Source organism: Chamaea fasciata, unplaced genomic scaffold, assembly GCF_029207755.1.
Source record: "Chamaea fasciata isolate MVZ Bird 193981 ecotype frontalis unplaced genomic scaffold, bChaFas1.0.hap1 SCAF_1, whole genome shotgun sequence".
Lineage (NCBI taxonomy): Eukaryota > Metazoa > Chordata > Aves > Passeriformes > Sylviidae > Chamaea > Chamaea fasciata.
Window position 1 is genome coordinate 103,595,343 of NW_027094086.1, and position 20,278 is coordinate 103,615,620.

General features: G+C 40.9%; 1 protein-coding gene across 1 annotated transcript in view; it reads left to right on the plus strand.

Moving 5' to 3' along the window:
• The first annotated feature begins 1,869 nt into the window (after positions 1 to 1,869).
• CUL1 (cullin 1) overlaps positions 1,870 to 20,278 on the plus strand; it is a 53,794-nt gene continuing 35,385 nt past the window's right edge. Inside the window, exons 1-2 of the mRNA XM_066191412.1 lie at positions 1,870 to 1,953; positions 18,447 to 18,739. Of these exons, the coding sequence (XP_066047509.1) occupies positions 18,600 to 18,739 (140 nt within the window). The 5' untranslated portion in view covers positions 1,870 to 1,953; positions 18,447 to 18,599. The remainder of the gene's footprint in view (positions 1,954 to 18,446; positions 18,740 to 20,278) is intronic.

Below are 20,278 nucleotides of genomic sequence, written 5' to 3' on the forward strand. Positions count from 1 at the left end.
TGCAAGTGAAGCATTTTGCAAAGAAAAGTAATCCTCTGTTTCTTCCTACTGCTTCCCTGTTTCTCTTTCCCATGAAGCTACTGAATTTCATGGGTTCAACTTTTGATACTAATATAAAGGATAAGACCTTTTTATGACATCTTTTACAAATCTTGATCTGTTCCTTCACAACACTGGTCCAGCAATACAATTCCAGTCTTCAGGAATAAATAAGACAGAACTGACTCCAAAATACTACTTTTCTGAAACTTGTCCCAATTTTGGTATGATTTCGTATCATCAATTTCATACTCTTAGAAAGAAAAAATAACTTTCAATCCACATATAAGAGACACAAATTTACTTGGAGGTTTATGTTCTATCATCATACATTAAAATTATCTACAGTAGATACTTTTGCTTAAATTTGTTTGCAGATTGTAAATGTGTTCATGTAACTTCTTATCCCTCAATAAATCAGACCAAATACCTTAACACATCTTCCAAGCAGCTTACAGCTGAACAATATGACACCCTTTCTTTCAACTTCTACCCTCTTCTTCTCTCCAGTCTTGTTTCCAAGTTGTCTTGTTACTACGCTGAAACTCATAATTACAGAAAGATTTCTATGTTCTTACAAAAGCCACACTTTAATTGAAGTTTTTAAGGCAATGTTCATACACTTAGAGGCAATAACTCCTGATGTGAATAACTCAAGAGGAGCTCCAGAGTTTGATTTAACACTCGCTTGACAAAGACACAGTGTTAGCGCGCCGTTGTACCATCCACTCAGGCTCCCAGACTTGGTGTGGCACCATTCACTGCATCCAGGACACTTCAGAAACCCATGTTTCTCATAAACACAGAAGCAGCTGCTTAGCTACGGATGGAGGAAAGTCTTATCATGTCTAAGGATGTTATCATGGAATGTTAAGTGTTTGGAATGCACCTTACAGATCATCTAGTCCCAACACCCCCTGCCATGTGCAAGGACACCTCCCACTACACCAGGTTGCTCAAGGCTTTATCCAACCTGGCCTTAAACACTGCCAGGGTTGGGGCATCCACAACCTCCCTGGACAACTTATTCCCTTGTTCCAGCATCTCACCGACCGAACAGTAAAGAACTTCTTCCAAATACCTAACTTAAAATTCCCTTCATTGAAATTGTACCCATTACTCTGTGTCCTATCACTACAGTTCCTGACAAAGAGCCCCTCTCCAGCTTCCCTCTAGGATTCTTCAGATACTGGAAGGTTGCTGAGATCTCCACACAACCTTCTCCAGGCTGAACAGGCCCAGCTTTCTCAGCCTGTGTTCATGCGGGAGGTGCTCCAGTCCTTACATTAACTTCGCGGCCTCCTTTTGGCTTGCTCCAACAGCTCCATGTCCTTATGTTGGGGACACCAGAACTGTGCACAGCACTCCAGGTGGGGTCTTGCCAGAGAAGAGCAGAGGGGCAGAATCCCCTCCCTCACCCTGACGGCCCCAGCGCTGCTTTTGATGCATCCCAAGTTCGACTGGCTTTCTGGCCTCGAGCGCACACTTGCCGACTCATGTTGAGTTTTCCATCAACCATCGCTCCCAAGTCTTTCAGCCCATCCTTCAGCTCTTCTGGCACTGGACTAAGCCTAGGGAGGGGTCGGAGCAACGAGCCCTCGGGCACGGCAGGGCCCGGCAGCCAAGGAGATGGCGGTCGGTTGGCCGGCCTCCCCCGCCGAGCAGCCCATGCGGGCAGGCTCCGCCAGAGGCCGAGGCCGAACCCCGGCCCCACCGGGCCCCGCCGGAGCGGGCAGCCGCAACCCCGCTTCCCCGCCCACCGTGAGCCGGGGCGGGGCGGCTGCGAGGGGCGGCGCCTCCGCGATCCCCGGGCCGCGCCGGGGGGAGGCGGCGGCGGCGGCGGCGGATCCGGGCCCGGCGGAGGCGGAAGGGGCGGGCGGACGTGGCCCTGACTCTGCGGGACGCGCGATGCTGGTGAGTGCGGGAGGCCGCGGCGTTGTGTCGCAGCGAGGTTCGGCCCAGCCTGGCCCGGCCCGGCAGGTCGCGAAGGCGGCGGCGCGGGGCTCGGCACTGAGTCACGCCGCGGGAAACGGGGGAAGGGGCGGTCGGGCCCGGCCCGCCCGCCTGCCTGCCCGCCTGCCTGCCTTTCTTCTCTCGGGCGCGCTCCCGGCCCCGGAGCGCGGGGGCGGCGGTGGTGGCTGCCCGGCCCGCTCGTGGATCCGGCCCCGGAGCGGCGGGCCGGGCTGGAGCGGGGAGGCCGCGAACTGCGCACTCAGAAGGCATCGCCCCCGCCGGGGAGCGGGAGCGCCCCGGCGCCTGCCCCGGCCCCGCAGGATCTGCCCGGCCGCCGCGGGGCTGCCCGCTCCCTCCCTCCGTCCTTCCCCGGCCTTCCCCCGTGACCGCGGCCCCCGCATGGCCAGGGCGCCTCGGTGGCTGCCCCAGCCTTTCCGTCCCGCCCTGGTGGCTCTCAGACCTCGGGCCGTCCTCCCGTAGCCTTCGCTGTGCCCCTCGGCCCCGGGACTGCCCACCCCAGCCATCCCAGATCCTGCTCGTCCCACGCCTCTGCCCTCTTTTTCCCTGTGAGTTTTTGTCTGTAACCTTACCGGGCACTGTTTTGGGGTGTTCACCTGCTCACTGTCCTCCCTGTCCTTTTCTGTGCTGCTTGCTTTCACCCTGTTGTATCCCAGCAATCCCCATAGCCCTAGTGATACTCAGGTCTGTCTAGGAGCTTTTTGCTTGTACCTAGAGAAATTCCCTAGTGCCCCCAGTACCATTGTGGCTGGGGGATATTTGCTACGGTTCGTCTTTGTCACATTTTCTAGCTTGCTCTTGCTCTCAAGGACTGTGCACCAGGCTTCCTCTTGTTGCCACCTACTGTTGTGGCCTTACCAGAGAAGGTGCCCCCTGTAACCTTTTGTTTGCCTGTTTGTGTATTTATTGTCTCTATCCAGATGACTAGTCCTGCATTTTTTGTTGTTTCGAATAACCAGCTCGTTTGTTTCCTGGTAGCTTTGCCACTGTAACCTAACTGTGTCCTTTTTGGATCCTTTCCCCATCCTTCTTGTTTCCTCTTGAAGTTTTATTCCAGCACTATCATTATTCCTGTTACCTTTCCTCCTCCAGTTTTCTTTTTCCCAGTAACCATTTCCTTTTTCATGTTTTTTTGCTCTTCTGATCTTACTTTCCTGTCATTAAAACCTTCCTTAGGATCTCACCTAATGCTCTTTTCTTTCCACATACTCCTTTGTAGATTCATATGCTATCTCCCCCACTTTGTATTTAAATCCTCTAGCTATGCCTTTGAGGAGAAAGGAATTTTACCCTAGGTTATCTGAATGCTTGTGTTCTGGTTTCAGCTGGGGTAGAGTTAAACACTGAAAAGGCAGAGATGACTTACTTGTTTTATTTTATTTTGCTTTTTTACTGACTTCCTCAGCAACCTTTCCTTTGGTACATGTGTTTGTATATAGTCACATACCTCAGCCCTAATACAGACACATACCCTGATGCTACTCAGGGAGAAAAAACTCTGTATTGGAAATCCTTTTGGCAGGACTGGGAAGAATAGTTCACGGGGGCCAGAAATACCCGAGGGCTCCACAGCTTGAATTAGGCCAAATCATGTTTGTAATACCATATTGTGAATTGGTACTTAGTTGACATGAAGTGTATTTGGGATGCCTCCTCTTTGGGGAAGCAGTAAGACACTATACAGTTGCCATGATATGTAGGTTTTACTCACAGTGAACTGCTGTAATGGTTTGTGCTGATGGTTAGGTGTCCCTGTGGTGTTGGCACTTCGTGTCTCTAATGGTGACTGACCAGAAAGAAGTCTTTTCTGTCTGCTTTGTAACTTCTTGTTTTCAGTATTTGTTGTCCAACTTCTTATTTTGTGTCTGTCTTAATTGCTTTGGTTCTTCAGATTGGTTACATTTCACAGTCACCTCATGACCACTTATTTGAGGTGCAGTTTAAACACTGGACACACTTGCCCCGTGGAGGCATGGTGAACATGTTTAATCTCAGGAGTAATTTGTACACCTAACTCTAGAATCCCTGTTCAGTGCCTTGTGTTAACAACATCTCTGGAGGAAACTTTCCATTGCTTGTCTAGGCATCATGTAAAAAACAGTCTTAGTTTGGGCACCTAAATTAGGCACGTGTGTTCTGCTCCTTGGCTGACAAAATAGTGATGATGGTTCAGTGAAATAGTTCTTCTTCCACCTTTCTCCTTTGTGTGCTGGTTTGAACTGGCCTTAAAACTTGGGCCTGTTACTTGAACTGTCAGCATGAGAAAATGGCATTGCTTTAATTTAAATAATCTAAACTCATTTGAGCTAAGGGGATGCACACCCTTCTTTGGTTACTGCTTTGGGGGATGCCTCTTTTTTGATTTAGCTTATTTGTAGTCTTGGTGCAAGCTCTTGGATTTTAGATGTGTTGTTATGAAAACAATACTGAGCCCTTAGAGAAAGTTCTCAGATACTCAACTTAAAAAGTGTTAGCCTACAACTTGTATGTTAAGATCTCAGAGTACTGCTTTTCATCTGTTGTGTTTCTTAGGTAGTGCCTAGTTTTGTGTAGTTACAATTATTTCAGTAGGGCCCAACTTAATGATGAGTCATATCCGAGGTGCCAGTGGTTGCGTGAATTGGTAATACCTGGAATCTTCTCTCTTGCCACAGAAGTTTGATTTTTTTTTTTTTTAATTAATCAAAAACCCCACAAAATTCTAGTGGATGAAACAGCTTTAAAGATGTTCCACTTGCACTTACACCACTCTCAACATCAAATATTTGTATTATGAGGTGAGGGATTTGCTAGTAGGAGGTCAGTATGTTACCAACTCTGCTGTTGTACTTCCCATGCTGTCCAACAGGGTCTGTCCCTGTGCATCAGAAGGAAAATAGGGCAGATGTCCCACTTGGATGGGATATCAGGAGGATGTGCACTGGCAGTCATAGCAGCCTGCAGGTTGATACAGTCTTTCTGCTGCACAGACCTGGAAAAAAGAAGAGCATGGAAAACTTGGCCTTGAAAGTTCTGCATGTGCTTTAGGAATGCATGATCTCATTTTAAACAGAATACTTAGGTGCTAGCTTGTTTTTTAGGTACGAGTACACTAATAGAAAAATTTTAGTTAACTGTATTTTTCAAGCTTATCTCCATGTAAACAAGTGGTTGTTGGAACCAACATTTAGAGGTCTGATTACAGATTATGATCTATATAGCATGCAAACTTAAACTACTATTTTTTTGGTTTGTTATGGAGACCGCTGTTTCCCTTGCTTGATAAAGGAGAATTTTCAGTAAGAAAGTATAACGATTGGAAAACTATAGAGACATGTTGAGCTTGTCTACATGAGTAACTTACTGTTTTATTGTAAGAGTTGTAGGTTTTTCAACAGAAGAACTACTAGAACAAGAGCAGATTGACTGTTCGTGTTTCGACAGCACTGCAGTCCAGACCTGTTACAGACATGACTAAATGACTCGGTAATAAAATTGCTGTGAGCTGATGTGCCCTGCTGTAGTGCTGTAACTTGTAGCCTTTAATGTAACCGCAGGTTTAAACACTCCTTGCATTATCCTAGCTTCTGGAAAGAGCACTGTTTTAAGTAATGATCTGTGTCCCAGTGGGTGGTTCTCCATCAGTTTTCTCTTTACCCACAGAACCTCTTCTTTAACCGAATCGAACATTGATTGCATTCCACTTTATTTAATGTAGTGTTTTTCAAATCCTTCTTCATCTATGAGCGGTAGAAAAGCAAATGAGGACTACTGTGAAAATAGGAAAATAGTAATTTCATTTTGCACTTCAGGGAATGGGTATAGAGTCATAGGTAAATTTTTATCAAAGTTGATGTCTCTTTCTCTCCAAAATTGCACTACTTTCTTTGCCAGTTGTATCCTGAACTTGTAAAAAAGAAGCAGGTGATTCTCACCCTCTGTGAAATCCGTACCTGGAGCACTGCATCCCGCTCTGTGGCACCCATCACAAGAAAGGCTTGCATCTATTGGAGCAGATCCAAGGGAAGGCCAGAGAAGTGGTCAGAGTGATGGAATACCGCTCCTGTAGCTGAGAGGGTTGGGGTTGTTCAGCCTGCAGAAGAGAAGGTTCCAGGGTGACCTTATTGAGGCTCTCATTCAGTGCATAAAGGGGCATTAAGAGAAAGATGGAGAGAGACTTTTTATGAAGGCCTGTAGTGACAGGACAAAGGACATAATTTTTAAGTGGAAAGAGGGCAGGTTTAGATTGGTTATAAGGAAAGAATTCTTTACTGTGGTGGCTGGTGAGACATTGGAACAGGTTAACCAGAGAAGTTGTAGATGCCCCATTGCTGGCAGTGTTCAAGGCCAGGTTTGAGCAGCCTGATCTAGTGCAAGATGTTTGTCTGTGGCAGAGGGGTGGTTATACTTGCTGATGTTTAAAGGTGCCTTTCAACCCAAACTGTTTTATGGTTCTTGAATAAACAGTGTAACTTCAATGTGATGGTCTTCCAAAATCTCAGGAAAAAATTTATATTCATTTTCTTTCCCTTTGGATTCTTCTGGTTTTGGAGTCTAAAGGTTCACTGCGTTAGTTTGGTCTAGTGGATACAAGGCATTACTTGACAGCCAGGCTAAGAATAAAGGATTAAGAAAATATATTTTCTCTGACATCTTTTTAGTTATATGCTAGATTTAAATATCAGTTCAATACTATTGACTTCTGTTTTTCTTTAAATTAGAAGTACCTAAAGGTGATACAAAATTCTCCTTGTCTTTGGATTTCATTAGATTTCCTCTAGTTTATGTTTCTGTAGGTCTCAAGTTTGGAGTTATTGTGCGGAAGAAATGGATTTACATGTAGGATGGTGAGGATCATGATGATGTGAAGTTTCTGCAGTGCAGGGAGCTTTTCACTCTGCTCTGGTAATGTACTTATCTTTTGAAGACATGCACAGGCTTCTCCCATTTTATTGGAAACTGGTGGCTTTGGTACTAGGACCCAAATATATTTGATTCATTAATATACAAGGTAGACAAAAGTGAAGTTTTTGAATTTGAAACGGGGACCTACAAAAATTTGGGTTATTAGTGAGGCAGTTTCAGCCATAACTGAACTCAGAAACTTCTTGTATTTTTAATATGCATTTGGTGTAACTTGGCTTTTTGTTGCTCTGTGTTTCAGGTTGTACAATGTCTTAATGTGGATTAGAGTTCAGAACTAAGGCTGGTGATCTGACCTTAGTTCACCCTGTTTTGCTCTGTAATTTAAACTTAATTTCATATGTAAATTTGCAAGCTCCTCTAGTCTCACAGACCGTGGAGACTGTCACTTGGAAGTTTTATCTAAAGTTAGGAGGACTGAATTACAGGAAAAAAAGAAGATTTTAGGAAATGCTCCTTTTTTTGTTAGCTGTTAGTCTTTTCATCTTGCTTTTCATGATAATAATTTCATGGGCAAATGCTCTGGTTGCTTCTGGGTAGCCAAAGGGTAAGCTTTTCACTGTACAATTGAAAATGCATTTTAGAATGTTTGCGTTTTCTTAAGAAAACAGACTTACTTCTCTTACTCTCTTTTTTTCAGAGATAACTTTGAAAAAGTTTTGTTATTTCTGAAAGTGTGCCTATGCTAGGATGCCATCACTAATAGGAGCTGTATAAAATTGAAGTTTATATCCTTAAGTAGTTAAATTGATTTTGTTAGATTCTAATGCAGGCTTAGCTTTAAAACTTAATGGTGCAAGCTTAATCAACAAGAACGAGGATTTAAATGTGGGTGTTAGGGGTGTGTGACAATTTTAACTTTTACAAAATTAAGTTAAATTGTTTCACTTCTATACCAGGGGTGCCTGCTGCAGTCACTACAGATCAAAACTGATTAAAAATTTGCTGAAAGTGATACTGAATTTAAGCAGAACTAACTTTTTGTGAGGTATAAATTCTTTGCTCTAAGTTAAGGCTGCTAGAATTCAGACTTTGTAGTTGAACCAGAAAAATTACATAGGAATCCCATTCTAGATTTTAATGAGAAAGTTCTCATTCTTTTTTGGGCTGACTGTATTTAGGGATCTGGAATGAAATATATGAGAAGTCTACTGTTCTTTGCCAACAGTGTTTGCAGCATTACACCACAGTAGGAATCAAGTTCACAGGCACATATATCTGTGAACTTAATGTATACAGATTTAAAAGGAAAATAAGAAAACAGAGGGAGTGGCTTTCACAGGTCATGATTTTGTTACATGCAGGAGATGAATGTAAGTAACTGCAGCAGTCCTTGATTTATCCATTATTTGCCACTTCAGAATGAAACAGTAGTATGAAGGTGAATACGGGAGGAAGCTCTTAAGTATTTAAGCTGTGCTCTTGTGGTGCATTTGGACGTCTGAAAATACAGACTGTTCACAAGATTAATCAGTGTGACCGTCATCTTTATTTATAAATTGAGGTGGCAAACTGGATTGCATTGACCAATCAAGCTCTTGCACAAGTAACAAGAGGGAAGAAGTTGTAAAATTAGCAAGCTGTTGGGAAGAGATTCCAGCCAGAATTGTTTTTTGCTTGTTAGCAGCATGTTAATGGTTGTTTTAAAGTTATTGGTAAGAACTGCTGCCTTCCAAGGGCATGGAAAAAATTCTCTGTGTGGAAATGTTACTGTAGGTGAAAATTTCTATTTGCGTCTTTAACAGGACAATATGAAAGTGTATGTTGTGGTGCATGGAGTGCTGTTATAATGTTGGGGGATTTGTGCTAAGGTTCAGGGGCTTGCCCTCGATGTTCTGCTGGAGGTCATGCTGAGTCTGAATCAAACTGTAAGACAAAACTAATGTTTTCTTGGTGGAGATCAGTAGGATTATGATGTTTCAGCTGATTAAGTTGGATTTAGTTGGAGTTGTGATGTCTGGTAAGATCTTTTGGGAAAACAGTTATGTGTAAGGATTGTCCTTGCAGGATCATTAAGGTCTCCAAACTGGCCCAAGGTATTTCAGAGTTTCCAGCCCTCTGTGCTTGTTCCTTCTGAATTGCATTGGATTTAACTCCCTGCTGCTGTTGAGTTTTTTCCTTTTTTTTCCCCTTTTTTTTTTCTTGGGTTTTTTTTTCTTTTTTCTATTTTATTTTTCCCTTTCTAAGAAAACAAGGTATATTATTCTGTCTTCTGCTTGGCATGTTGGGTATCTAGCAATTTTCATGGCTTGTCCTCCTTCATTTTCCTCTTCTGCATCTTCCTGACTGACTCAAGAAGTGCATCTTCATGTGTCTTGTCCTTCATTATTTATGTTTATTTGGGTTTCATTGGGCTTTGCTTAGTCTTTTGCTTTCTTGTTTGTTTTGATTTTTGCTTGGGTTTATTATGCAGGTTGTATCATATACATTATTTAAGCCAGAGAGAAAGTGGGAGTACTCAAGGTTCTTTATCTTGTGGTGGCTTGACCCTGGCTGGATGCCAGGTATCCACCAAAGCCCCTCCATCACTCCCCTCAAGTAGACAGGGGAGGAAAAATACAATTAAAGGCTCATGGGTTGAGACAAGGACAGGGACAGATCTCTCATTGATTACTGTCATGAGCAAAACAGACTGGACATAGGCAAATTAATTGAATTTATTATTAATTGAAATCAGAGGGGGTTAATGAAAAGTAAAATAAATTTTTAAAACACCTTATCCCCTGTCTCCCTCCTTCTTGGGCTCTGCCTCCTCCCCACCAGGAGCACAGGGAGACTGGGGCTGAGGCACTATGAGTTCACAACAGGCTGTTTCTACCACTGCTCAGGCAGAAGAGTCCTTGCTCTGCCCTGACATGGGATCTTCCCACAGCAGACAGCTCTCCATAAACTCAGCTTGCATCATTCTTTCCCATGGGCTACAGCTCTTCATGGACTGCTTCGATGTGGGTCTCTTTCCGCAGGGTGCAGTCCTTCAGGCACAGCCTGGTCTGGCGTGGGTTCCCCACAGGCTCATAAGTCCTGCCAGGAAGCCTGCTCCAGCCTAGGTTCCTCTCTCCATGGGTCTGCAGATCCTTGCCAGGAGCTCACAGCCTCCTTTCAGGCATCTGCCTGCTTGGACATGGGTCTCCTCCATGGGCTGCAGGTGGAAATTTGCACCCCTGTGGACTTCCATGGTCTGTGAGTGGATGCCTGCATCCCTGTGGTCCTCCATGGGCTGCAGGGGCACAGCTGTTTTACCACGGTCTTCACACAGGCTGCAGGGGAATCTCCACTCGAGTGCCTTGTCCTCCATGGACCTTGGTGTCTGCAGAGTTTCTCTCACATGTTCTCATTCCTTTCTTCTCTGAGTGCAGTTACATCTGTGGAATAATGTATTTTCTTTCTTAAATATGTACTCACAGAGATGTTACTGCCATCTCTGGTTGGCACAGCCTTGGCCAGTGGCAGATCCATCCTGGAGCCAACTGGCATAGGCTCTCTTGGACTTGGGGGGAGCTACAGCTGGCTTCTTCCAGAACTCACCCCTGTAGCCCTCCCCCTGCCACTACCAAAATCTGGTCACACAAACCCGCTACACTTCCATAAAACTTTCTTACTTCTCTTCAGTGCCCCCATATCTTGACTTGATTCTCTTTGTTCTTCTCCTAATCTGCAGCATTCCTTTTTCCAAGGTGTAAAAGCTGAGCATAATCAGTGTTTGAAGAAGCTATGAAGCACATTAACTGCAGGCTCAGTTAAAAAATATCGTAGGGTCTGCATCCTGTTTTTGACAGAGGAATATGCAAGACCTTAGGTTAGAAAGGACATTTAGTTCAGAAGCAATCTGCAAACTTTGTACGTAAGGATTACTTCATCAACAGCAAAGTTAGCTCTCTCTGAAGATGGCCAAGCAAAACTTAAAAAGTTTTACCTATAGTACTTAAGGATGTAGTCACTTGCACTGTTTTCCAGATTGATGTAGTAAAATTGATGCAGTAAAATGGCCATGAAGCTTATTGTTGGTGGGAGTCTAAATATTGACCAGAGTTTACTTTGGCTGGAATTGGAAAAGGGAGAGTTTGCTGGTGTAGAATACAACAACAAACCTTGTTGAGTCTAGATCTAGCCTTTGTTTATGAGGCAGCCTGTATGTGTTGGGGATTGGTGTGGATTGTTTGGGGTTTTTTGTATTAGCTATAGCATTATTGTAGGGAGATATCTGTCAAAAGCTGCTGGACTTGTTTGTTCAAGGAAGACAGAGGTAAAGCTGAAAGGAAGAAATAAAGAAAGAATGTTTAAGAGCTGGTAAAAGAATAGGCAAAGAGAAGGGGGAAAGTGGCACACTCCAACTTTCTTGGTTTTCTTCTGTGGAATAGTTATTGATATTTTAGAAAGTCCTTGTATTCAGGCATCCAAATAAACCACATCTGTTAAAAAGACTTTTAGTGAACAGACTCATGGATAATTTAAGTAAATAAGAAAAGTGTGAAAACTGCTGTTCCAAGTTACTTCCGCATATCGTGTTTAAATTTGAACATAAAAGTGAATTTTAGAGTCTTTCTAGCTGTGAAGAACATGTCCAGGCTTTTTATCTTTTCAGCTGGCAACTGTATCATTGGCACATGAAGTAATGTAGGAGTGTATTAATTACAGTGCTTTAGATATCATCGATCAGAGCTGTAAAACATGGAGGAGGGGATGTGGGGAGAACGCTGAAGCCCTAAATGAAGTCATCGTTAGGGAGATACAGTATTAACCACCCAAAATTTACATCAAATTTACACAACTTTGTCTTAAATTACTGCCAAATTACACGTACTTGCTTCTGCTTGCTTTTTTTTTTTTTTTTTTTTTTTTTTTTTTTTTTTTTTTTTTTAATGCTGCACAGAATTTTTTACCGCCCAAAGACAACTTTTGGAAGAGAGGAGTGCATGCATAAATGCCTTTTCTCATAATGAGCTGAATTTAACTCCCTTGAAAATAAGATGAGCTAAAGCTTTTCACACTATATGTAACACTGTTTTCTGATAATACAGAGGAACTGAACATTGTAAAGTTTGTAATTTGTCTCTTAAATATCTTTATTGAAAAGGGAGAAAAAATTCTAATATTTCTCTTCTGGTACTGATTTCTGTAGTAATTATTTTTTACAATAGTTGTCTCATTTTGTTGGGGCACGGTGAAAGTGTCTGCTATAGGCAGATTCTCTGGATGTTGATTAATTACACATTTGTGGCATGTGAAGTGCTACAGACATTATGCTTGTTCCTTAGTCTTGCTTTACGGATTGTGTCATGTGAAATGCATAAACTGTCTCCCTAGCTTATAGCCGTTATATTTAGTAGCTTGAAATAATTCTGGAAGGAAATGTGAGTGCCCTGTAATGCTGCATGCAGGACCATGGCTCAACTAAGAAATGTTACAGTTTAGAGCTCATAATGCTAACCTCAACTGAAGTCTAGCAAGTACAAAATTAATTTGCAGGTACATGGATATGAAAAGTATCTTTGAATTAATAAATTGTGACTGCAAGTGATTATAGGGACAAAATGGAAATATTTATCTTGTCTCTTTCAGTTCTATCAGACTAATACGTGCTGGAATGGAGGTTGCATCCTTTAGGGGTGGAGGCATTTTTTAACCTGGAAAAAATGTCAAAGAGATAGCTTGTAAATTGTAAAGGCAAAGAAGTAAAAGGTGAAAACAAACAAATTTTAAATCTCTCCCCACCTTATACTTAAGTACTTATATAAGGATATACCTATATCAGTATACAAGTATATACTTATGTAAGACTCCCAGCACTTATATCTAAATAATCATGTAGATTGTATCTTACAAGCTAACTCCACAGCAGTGGAGAGAGGTATATTGTTCTTAGCTCTGTACTTACGATTTGGATGCCTTTTTCAAAAGGTGTTTGCGTGCCTTCAGGAAGAATCTTAAGCCTGGTTTGTAGGCTGGATCATTGGCAGTATCCTTCCTATCTCTGAAACCGTCCATGTTTGGTAAGGATATATGAATATTGAATTGACTACTTTGGTTGCAAGAGGGGTTTGGTTTATTTTTTGGTATGTTTTGTGTCAAGCCTAATGCTGAAAAAATAGGTGTACCTTTGGGTGGGTATTGCAAGGCAAAAACTTACCGAATATTTTGCTATGGTAATACCTAAGGGTCACTTCAACTATAGCCATTTTGAAATTTATGTCAGCTAGAGTATAAACTAGCATGCAGTGTTTTAAGTTGTTTTTAAAAAAATATAAGAATAAGCACACAGCTTGTGCTAGACCAGAGGTAGTGTTTAGTGTGCTTCTGTTTCAGCTTTTTTGAAATACTTGTGTGCTTGTGTCATATGGTGTTCAATCTGTATTGAATATCTAGGGTAATCTGAGTAGTTGCCTTGGCTCCATGAAGAGACTTTGAGGGAGTGAAACTGGTCAGGAACGTTATTGAGTGTTGCTGTTTGGTGAACACCAGAGCATCTGTTGAATTTCTGGATGAGACTTGCTGAAATACAGCAACAGGAGAGCAGAATAAAGTAAGAGGAGTTGGGCTGGAAAAATGTGGAGAAAAGAGTTTAACAAGAGGAATTTCATACTGCATTTTTAAGAGAGTGCCTGTACTAAATTTAGTCACTTTTAAAGCCAGAGATTAAACTTTTATTATGCTTTATTCTCTTAGTCCAGACAGCTGATATTTTGCTTTTAGTGGCCATAAAAGTGAGCATGGTCACTGCATCAATTTTTACGGAAGATGCCAACCTGCAGCCCCTGTCCAAATGAGCTAGCAATGTACTCTTGTTACTGGAGAGCTTGCATTCAGTTTTAGAAAATGGATTTGAGGCAGTGTACAGAGGTGAAATTCTGACTTGTAATACCTATACTTGTAAACTTTGGAAACTTCATAATGCTCAATGTCACTTTTAGTGACATTCATTCCACCATAGTTCATTAGTGAAACTTGCTTCTCTTCCCAAATGGGTTTGGATTTAGTATGGTTAATCTGGTCACTTAAACCCATGCTGTTAGACATGACAAGAATGTTCTCCTCCTGTTTGAAATTAGACAAGAGATAAAATAAGTCTAGAGGTTGTGCCTCTTTATTGCGTCTTTAAAACGGTGCTATCTGACTTCTTGCGTCAGCTGGGAAACCTTGCTCTGAACCTGTAAGTTCTTACTGTGCAAGAGGCTGACAAGTTCAAATTCTGTCTGTAATTACTGAAGTAAACTCTCTTGAAGTATGTAATTTAGAAATAAGGGGTTGTGGGAGAACAACAGGTGATGCACAGGCCTTGGAGCTGTAAAGTTGTTACTGAAAGTGTTTGGATGTAAAAATTAGGTATTTGCTCCAGCAGATGACTTGGGATGCTGAAATTCTCATGAGATTTATTATGTTTTTTAGATAAACACAGGGTTAATTTAACATTTTCCTGAAGACTTCTTCCAGCATGCACATTATTTTCCAAAGAAGTGGGATATCTAAAAAAATATTTTTTATTATTAGGTTATCAATAGAAACAAGCCCAGTGTTTTTTAATGCAATGCATTTCTTTGCATAGGAGATTTATCTATCATGATGTGCGTCCCCAAGTAATGAAAAAAGGGGGAGTAACATTTATTTGAAGAAAGCCTTCGAGGCTGTTTTAAAGTTTTGGCAGAAGTGTTACTTCCTTTTGTTTGGACTTTTAATTGCAGTTCTTGAGTGCAAGGTTGAAAGATTGGCTGGTATTGAACATTACTATCATCCTGCTGCATCAAGTTGTGCATATATTGTCTGGAAACTACAGGGGTAATATTTCTCATGCAAATATTGCTGTTTCTGAAGCTGTAATGAAGTCTGGGTTCCCTGGTCCAAAGCTGCAGAGTGGATGTTACAAGTCAGGCAGCTGGTTTTATCCTTGAAGCAGGTCAGCAGCAAGTCTGATCTGTTTGGGCGAGAAAGTGCAGTGATGGTCAGTTCAAGACCTGCTTGTGCACAGTCCTGCCAAGAGCACTTTGCCAGGGAGGGATCTCACTGATTTAAAGGTCATGACTTAATGGTGAGGTTTTAATTCAGGCGCTTGCGCACAGCCTGAGCACTGAGAAATCTGGCTTAGGGACTCTTTCTCCCTCTTTTTAGCAGTTGGGATGTTGGGTGAAGAGATGCAGTGTAACTGCTGTGGACTCAATTTGACCTTTGAGGGTTTTTTGTGTGTGAATCAGAATAGCACTTCTCACATGAAATAGAATTTCGTATGTTTACATATAATAGCCAATGTGCCAAGTAACAAAGCCTTGTGTTACCCCTGCTCTTTCTATAAATTTAATACCATAGTTTAGTTTAACCACTAAGTACAAATATATCTTTTCATAAATATGCTTTTGTAGTTAAAGTATTCTCAAGTTTTGAAATTTTATTCTTGTTAAAGTAATGTATTAATAACTACCTTTCTGTTTTTCTGCACATGAATAAATCTGGAAAAAATTGAGAGTAGCTTATAGAATTATTCATCTATTGCTCTATTTTCTGATTGTTAAACAGTAATTAACTGGAAGAAGTAAATTGTTTGAGTCTAGGAGGTTAGTGAGATCGTATTGTCATTCTGTGTTCATGTGTTTAATTGCAAAATTCAAATTGGAAGATATTGAGGTAGTGTCAAGTGTAGTGGATTTGTGACTTACGAAGAATATTTTTATACAGTGGACTGCATGAGAAAATAAAAACCAAAATTAAGTTCTTTTTCATTGCGTTGTTTTTAGTAGCTACATCCGGACTTAAATACAGAGGTTTACTTTAGGGGAAGTGAAGGGAAAATTAATGAAGAATGAGGAACACCTTGAATTGAAAAGATACTGGGGAAAGGTAGTATTCGTAGATGCGCCAGGGTTCATAAAAACTAGGAGATGTTTACTTAGAGAGGTAAACATTTCCATCGTCATAGAGGGGGAAACTCAACATGTGCTGGTTATGCTTTCTACTAGCTTGCCAGGGGTTGGCCTTTTGTTAGAAGCTCTTATACAGCCATGAAGGATTTTGTATTAGGTGCACCAACACATTCTTACACAAATGTACTCTAACCCCAGGCTGCTTGCTACTGGCAGATCAATAAGCGACAGTCAGTTAATTCTTACATGTACTGCAGTTGTCATGGGGTTGCAGATTCCAGAACCATGTCTTCTTTAGTAGCAGATTTAAGGAATCAAAGTGTTCGTGCTGTCCTGGATTGTAGACATTGAGTTAATTTTCTTGGTTTTATTGCAATGCTGACTTAGGATCACAGTCCAAGACTGTGGGTGTGTAGCATGCACAGAGTATTTCCCGCAGTGGAGGTGAATGGCCACTTGTGGACCTTTGTTCTTCCTGGCTTTTGTTGCTCAGTCCTGAAAGTCCATCGTCAGTAGTACTGCAGCAGGTTCGATTTCCAGAAATTAGTGAAGTTAAATACAAGCAAGGTATGACCTAGGTTGCACTTCAGTATTATGATGCATAATTGTCATGTGTCTTTAATAAGTAGCTTGCTTATTAATTAATCAGTGAAATAAAAATGGCAGGGTTGAATTTTAGACATGTGTTTTCTAAGATGTGTATTGATTGAATCCTTGCTTTTCCACCTAATCCTCTGAGTAACTGTTTACCCTGTAAAAAAGAAAACAAGCTACATTATCAGTTGTATGTGAGATTAAAATGAGACAGTATTTGCTGCTGAGACTTACATGATGAAAATACTTCTTGGTATTTTCACTTAGAGCTTGAGATTTAAATGTGTATGGATGATGGGATAGCAAAGGGCTGTGAGGAGTGGTAATTTCTGTGTTACTGTAGTAGGACAGTCATTGGCTGAAAAGAATGAAAAAAATGTCTCTATCTCAGCTGGTCTTTTTAGGGTCCAGAAGAAGAGGCAGAAAAGAACTTCAGAAAGTTGGGTGATGGTCAGAGAGGGTATAACAAAATACTTAATCTTCAAAACTCTTTGAAGCCTGGAGTGGAACACAGAGTAACTTAGAAGTATGACTTAACAGTAGGTCCTGAAGGAATATATTTTATTTTCTGCTGCTCAGAGGTCAAGAACAAATAATAGGATTTCTTTGGTCTTAGCCTATACTATTCTTGAAATCACAGAAGGGCCCATATGAGCCTTGGATGACAGATTTATCATAAAGCTGGGCTGTCTGTAGAAGAATAGAAAGCCATGTTTCACTGTGGTTTGAGTATTCCAGTCAGTGAGCTCTGGGGTGCAGAATGACAGAGTGGTTTGGGCTGGAAGGGATCATCTAGTCTAGTCTCCTTGTCTTGGGCAAGGACACCTTCCACTAGATCAGGTTGCTTGAAGCTCCTTTCAACATGGCCTTAAACACTGCTAAGCGTCAGGCATGTGCAACTTCTCTGGGCAGCCTGTTCCAGTGTCTCACCACCACCCCCACAGGAAAGAATTTCCTCCTTATATCCACTCTCAATCTACCCTTCTTTTAATTTAAAACCATTGACCCTTCTCCTGTAACTACAGTTGCTAGTAAAAAGTCTCCATCTTTTTTATAAGCTTCCTGTATGAATGGAAAGACTCTAGTAAGATTAAGTTGGTCGTGACTTAGTACAACTGTCTTGTTTGTGGGCTAATTGTTTACATTGTCGTTTTCTGATATGTTCTTAATTTTGTCACTTATCAAAGCATATGTTAAAATTGCCAACATGTTTTTATGGACTTGTGTAAAAATGGATCTTCACTGCTTGATGTTTTCAGTGGGCCTTTCCAGGTGAATGTGTTCCTTTTCCATTATATCACAAGGCTGTTGAATTGGTAGCCATCTATTCACGATGTCTCAAACTTGGTGCACCTAAAACTCATGGAAGTAGTGCATTTTCTTACTTTTTGATTGTTTAATTCACAATTCATTCAATATTTATTCTGTGTACTCCTATTAGTAGTTCTTTTTTCCCACCATTATTGACTATACGTTCTCTTGCTGGTAGAGTGACATTGAAGGAAGTGGTGTTCTTCTACTTAGCAAAGAAATTAATGTAAGCTTATGCTTGCCAGATAGAAAAAATCTCTTCTACCAAAATGCCTTGGCCTTTCAGGTTACCTGTAATAGAATCTCAAGTCTGGAAGAGTTACTGATAACTGAAGAAAAAGTTATTTTTGGTATCTTCTGGTTAATCTTTGATACCCATAAGGATTTTTGTTAAACAATGAGCTACCACAGAGCCCAGAGTTGCTCAGAAGTACTAGAATTTTACTGTTGAATGGAAAGAAACTGTTTTCCTTTGCTGATAGTGTCTGCTGCTTGGAAAGCTTTTTTGCTGTTATGTTTTGTTGTTAGCATTAGGTTTTTGTTGTCAGCTGTGCTGGTCTAAGTACCTACAGCCTTTGGATAACTCTGGGTACTAACTGTCTCATTTTGTAGTGAATTGCTGAGTTGCAAAATTATGGTTCTTGGTTTTAGTATTTCACATCTTAAGATGGATTTCTCATCTGTGTAAGCGACAATATTTCAGTGAAATAATAAATTTTGTATCTTTAGTATGGATAAATTTGGACCATTTTATAATGTGTATGTTTTCTTTTCCTATTGCAGGTTATCTTCCTGGGAAACATCACTTTTTGTGTGTAAAGAGTATCTCGCTGACTTGCTGCAACTGAGTTTAGAATGTTACTTGACTTGTGATTCTGATGGAGGAATAACAAGAGCTCAGGCTGCTGCACTGGAAGACTTTACAGGAAATACAAAATGTCATCGAATAGGAGTCAGAACCCGCATGGACTTAAACAGATTGGTCTTGACCAGATATGGGATGACCTAAGAGCTGGAATTCAACAGGTTTACACCAGACAAAGTATGGCAAAATCCAGATACATGGAACTCTACACGTATCCTAGTGCCTATGATAGTGCTTTCACTGCTGGTAGATTAGAGATAGCTTTTTACTTTTTTAGACACAGAATTGCTCCGTAACTATTTCACTTAATGGTTCTTAAGAATGCATGGTTTTGTTTTGAAGATTGGCCTTTTCAATTTAATATTACTGGCAAATAGCAGGAACATTCTGTTGTCTGGAAAACTGGCTTCCATAATTATTAAGGCTACCTCTGTATTTCAGGTTTAATTACTATTATCTTTAATAGTGCACATGTTTAAAGGGATTTTAATAATAGGTCAAATTTTGAGTCCACAATGCACCCAAAGAAAACAGAAATTCTTCTTTTTTTTTCTGTTAGTCTCTGACAATATGCTTCAGATCTTACTGATAATCGTGTCCAGTTACCTGGAAATTTTTCAATTGTCATTCTCTATGTAATTTTTTACTTGCTTGTGTAAATTTCCAGCTGGAGTGAGAATTGTCTCCAGTGGATTTTGCTTTAATTCCTAGCTTGCATCGGAGAGCTGTTTTCCAGCATCTCCCCATTCTGGGTGTTGTTATAAGATGTCAGAAGGGGGTTCACCTCCTTGTACAAATGCACTGAGTTTGGAAGTTTGTAGGAAACTTGTTTCTGTCAGGTAGTGTGTAAGGATTTTTTTTAAAACTAATTTGAAAGAGAAATGTGTCTCTTGTTATATGATAACTTTGGTGTTTGTCTTTCGGACTTCATTTAGATAGGAAATTCTTTTTTATTTCGCCTATAAGGTGGCACGTAATGGATTTGGTGACCTTTGTTTTGCATCTTTCGCTCTGCCTTGCCTCTTGTAACTTTGTATTGCTCAGGAAAGCATTGCTTAAGAGGGTGGTGATCTGCACACATTGCTGGATATATGATAGAAATGATGACTGAATACATTTCCAGTCATTAAGTAGTTCTGCTGGTTTTCTCTAGAAAATTTAGAGTTGTGTTTTTTAATGAGGTTATTATTCTGAACTAATGTCTATAGCTGTTGCTGGCACTGATTTGGAACTGCAGCATATAAAATTTTACTCTGTATTAATTTTTTTGAAAGGACAGAGCTTTTATAAAAGAAAGAGGAGCTTGAAGGCTATAAACCACTCAATTCTGTAGCTCCCTGGACTTTCTAAGGAGGTAGAGAAGTTTTTCTGTATGTGTAATCCTAGCATGAATGTGTAGTCTTTTCTATCTGTGCCTGCAGAATCCATGCTCCAGGGCATGGTGGGAGAAGCCCTTAGTAGCCTGCTGAGTGTTTCTAGGATACTTCTTTAATAGTGATGGGAAGATGAAATAACATTTGTTTAGGGTCAGAACTTTTCTGAGATTTAAAATCAGCGTTTTCTTGCAGCACTAGGTTCAACATTGGTTTTGACTCAGTGAAACAAGTTTATAAAAATTGAATGTCTGGTAGAAATTAGACATGTGTAGAACCTCTGAGAGTTTTTTCTTCTGAGTGGCTTTAATATATTCTTGTTGGTGAAGTCCGTTAAGAGGGCAGATGAAGACTATAAGTACTGATTATAATGGTAA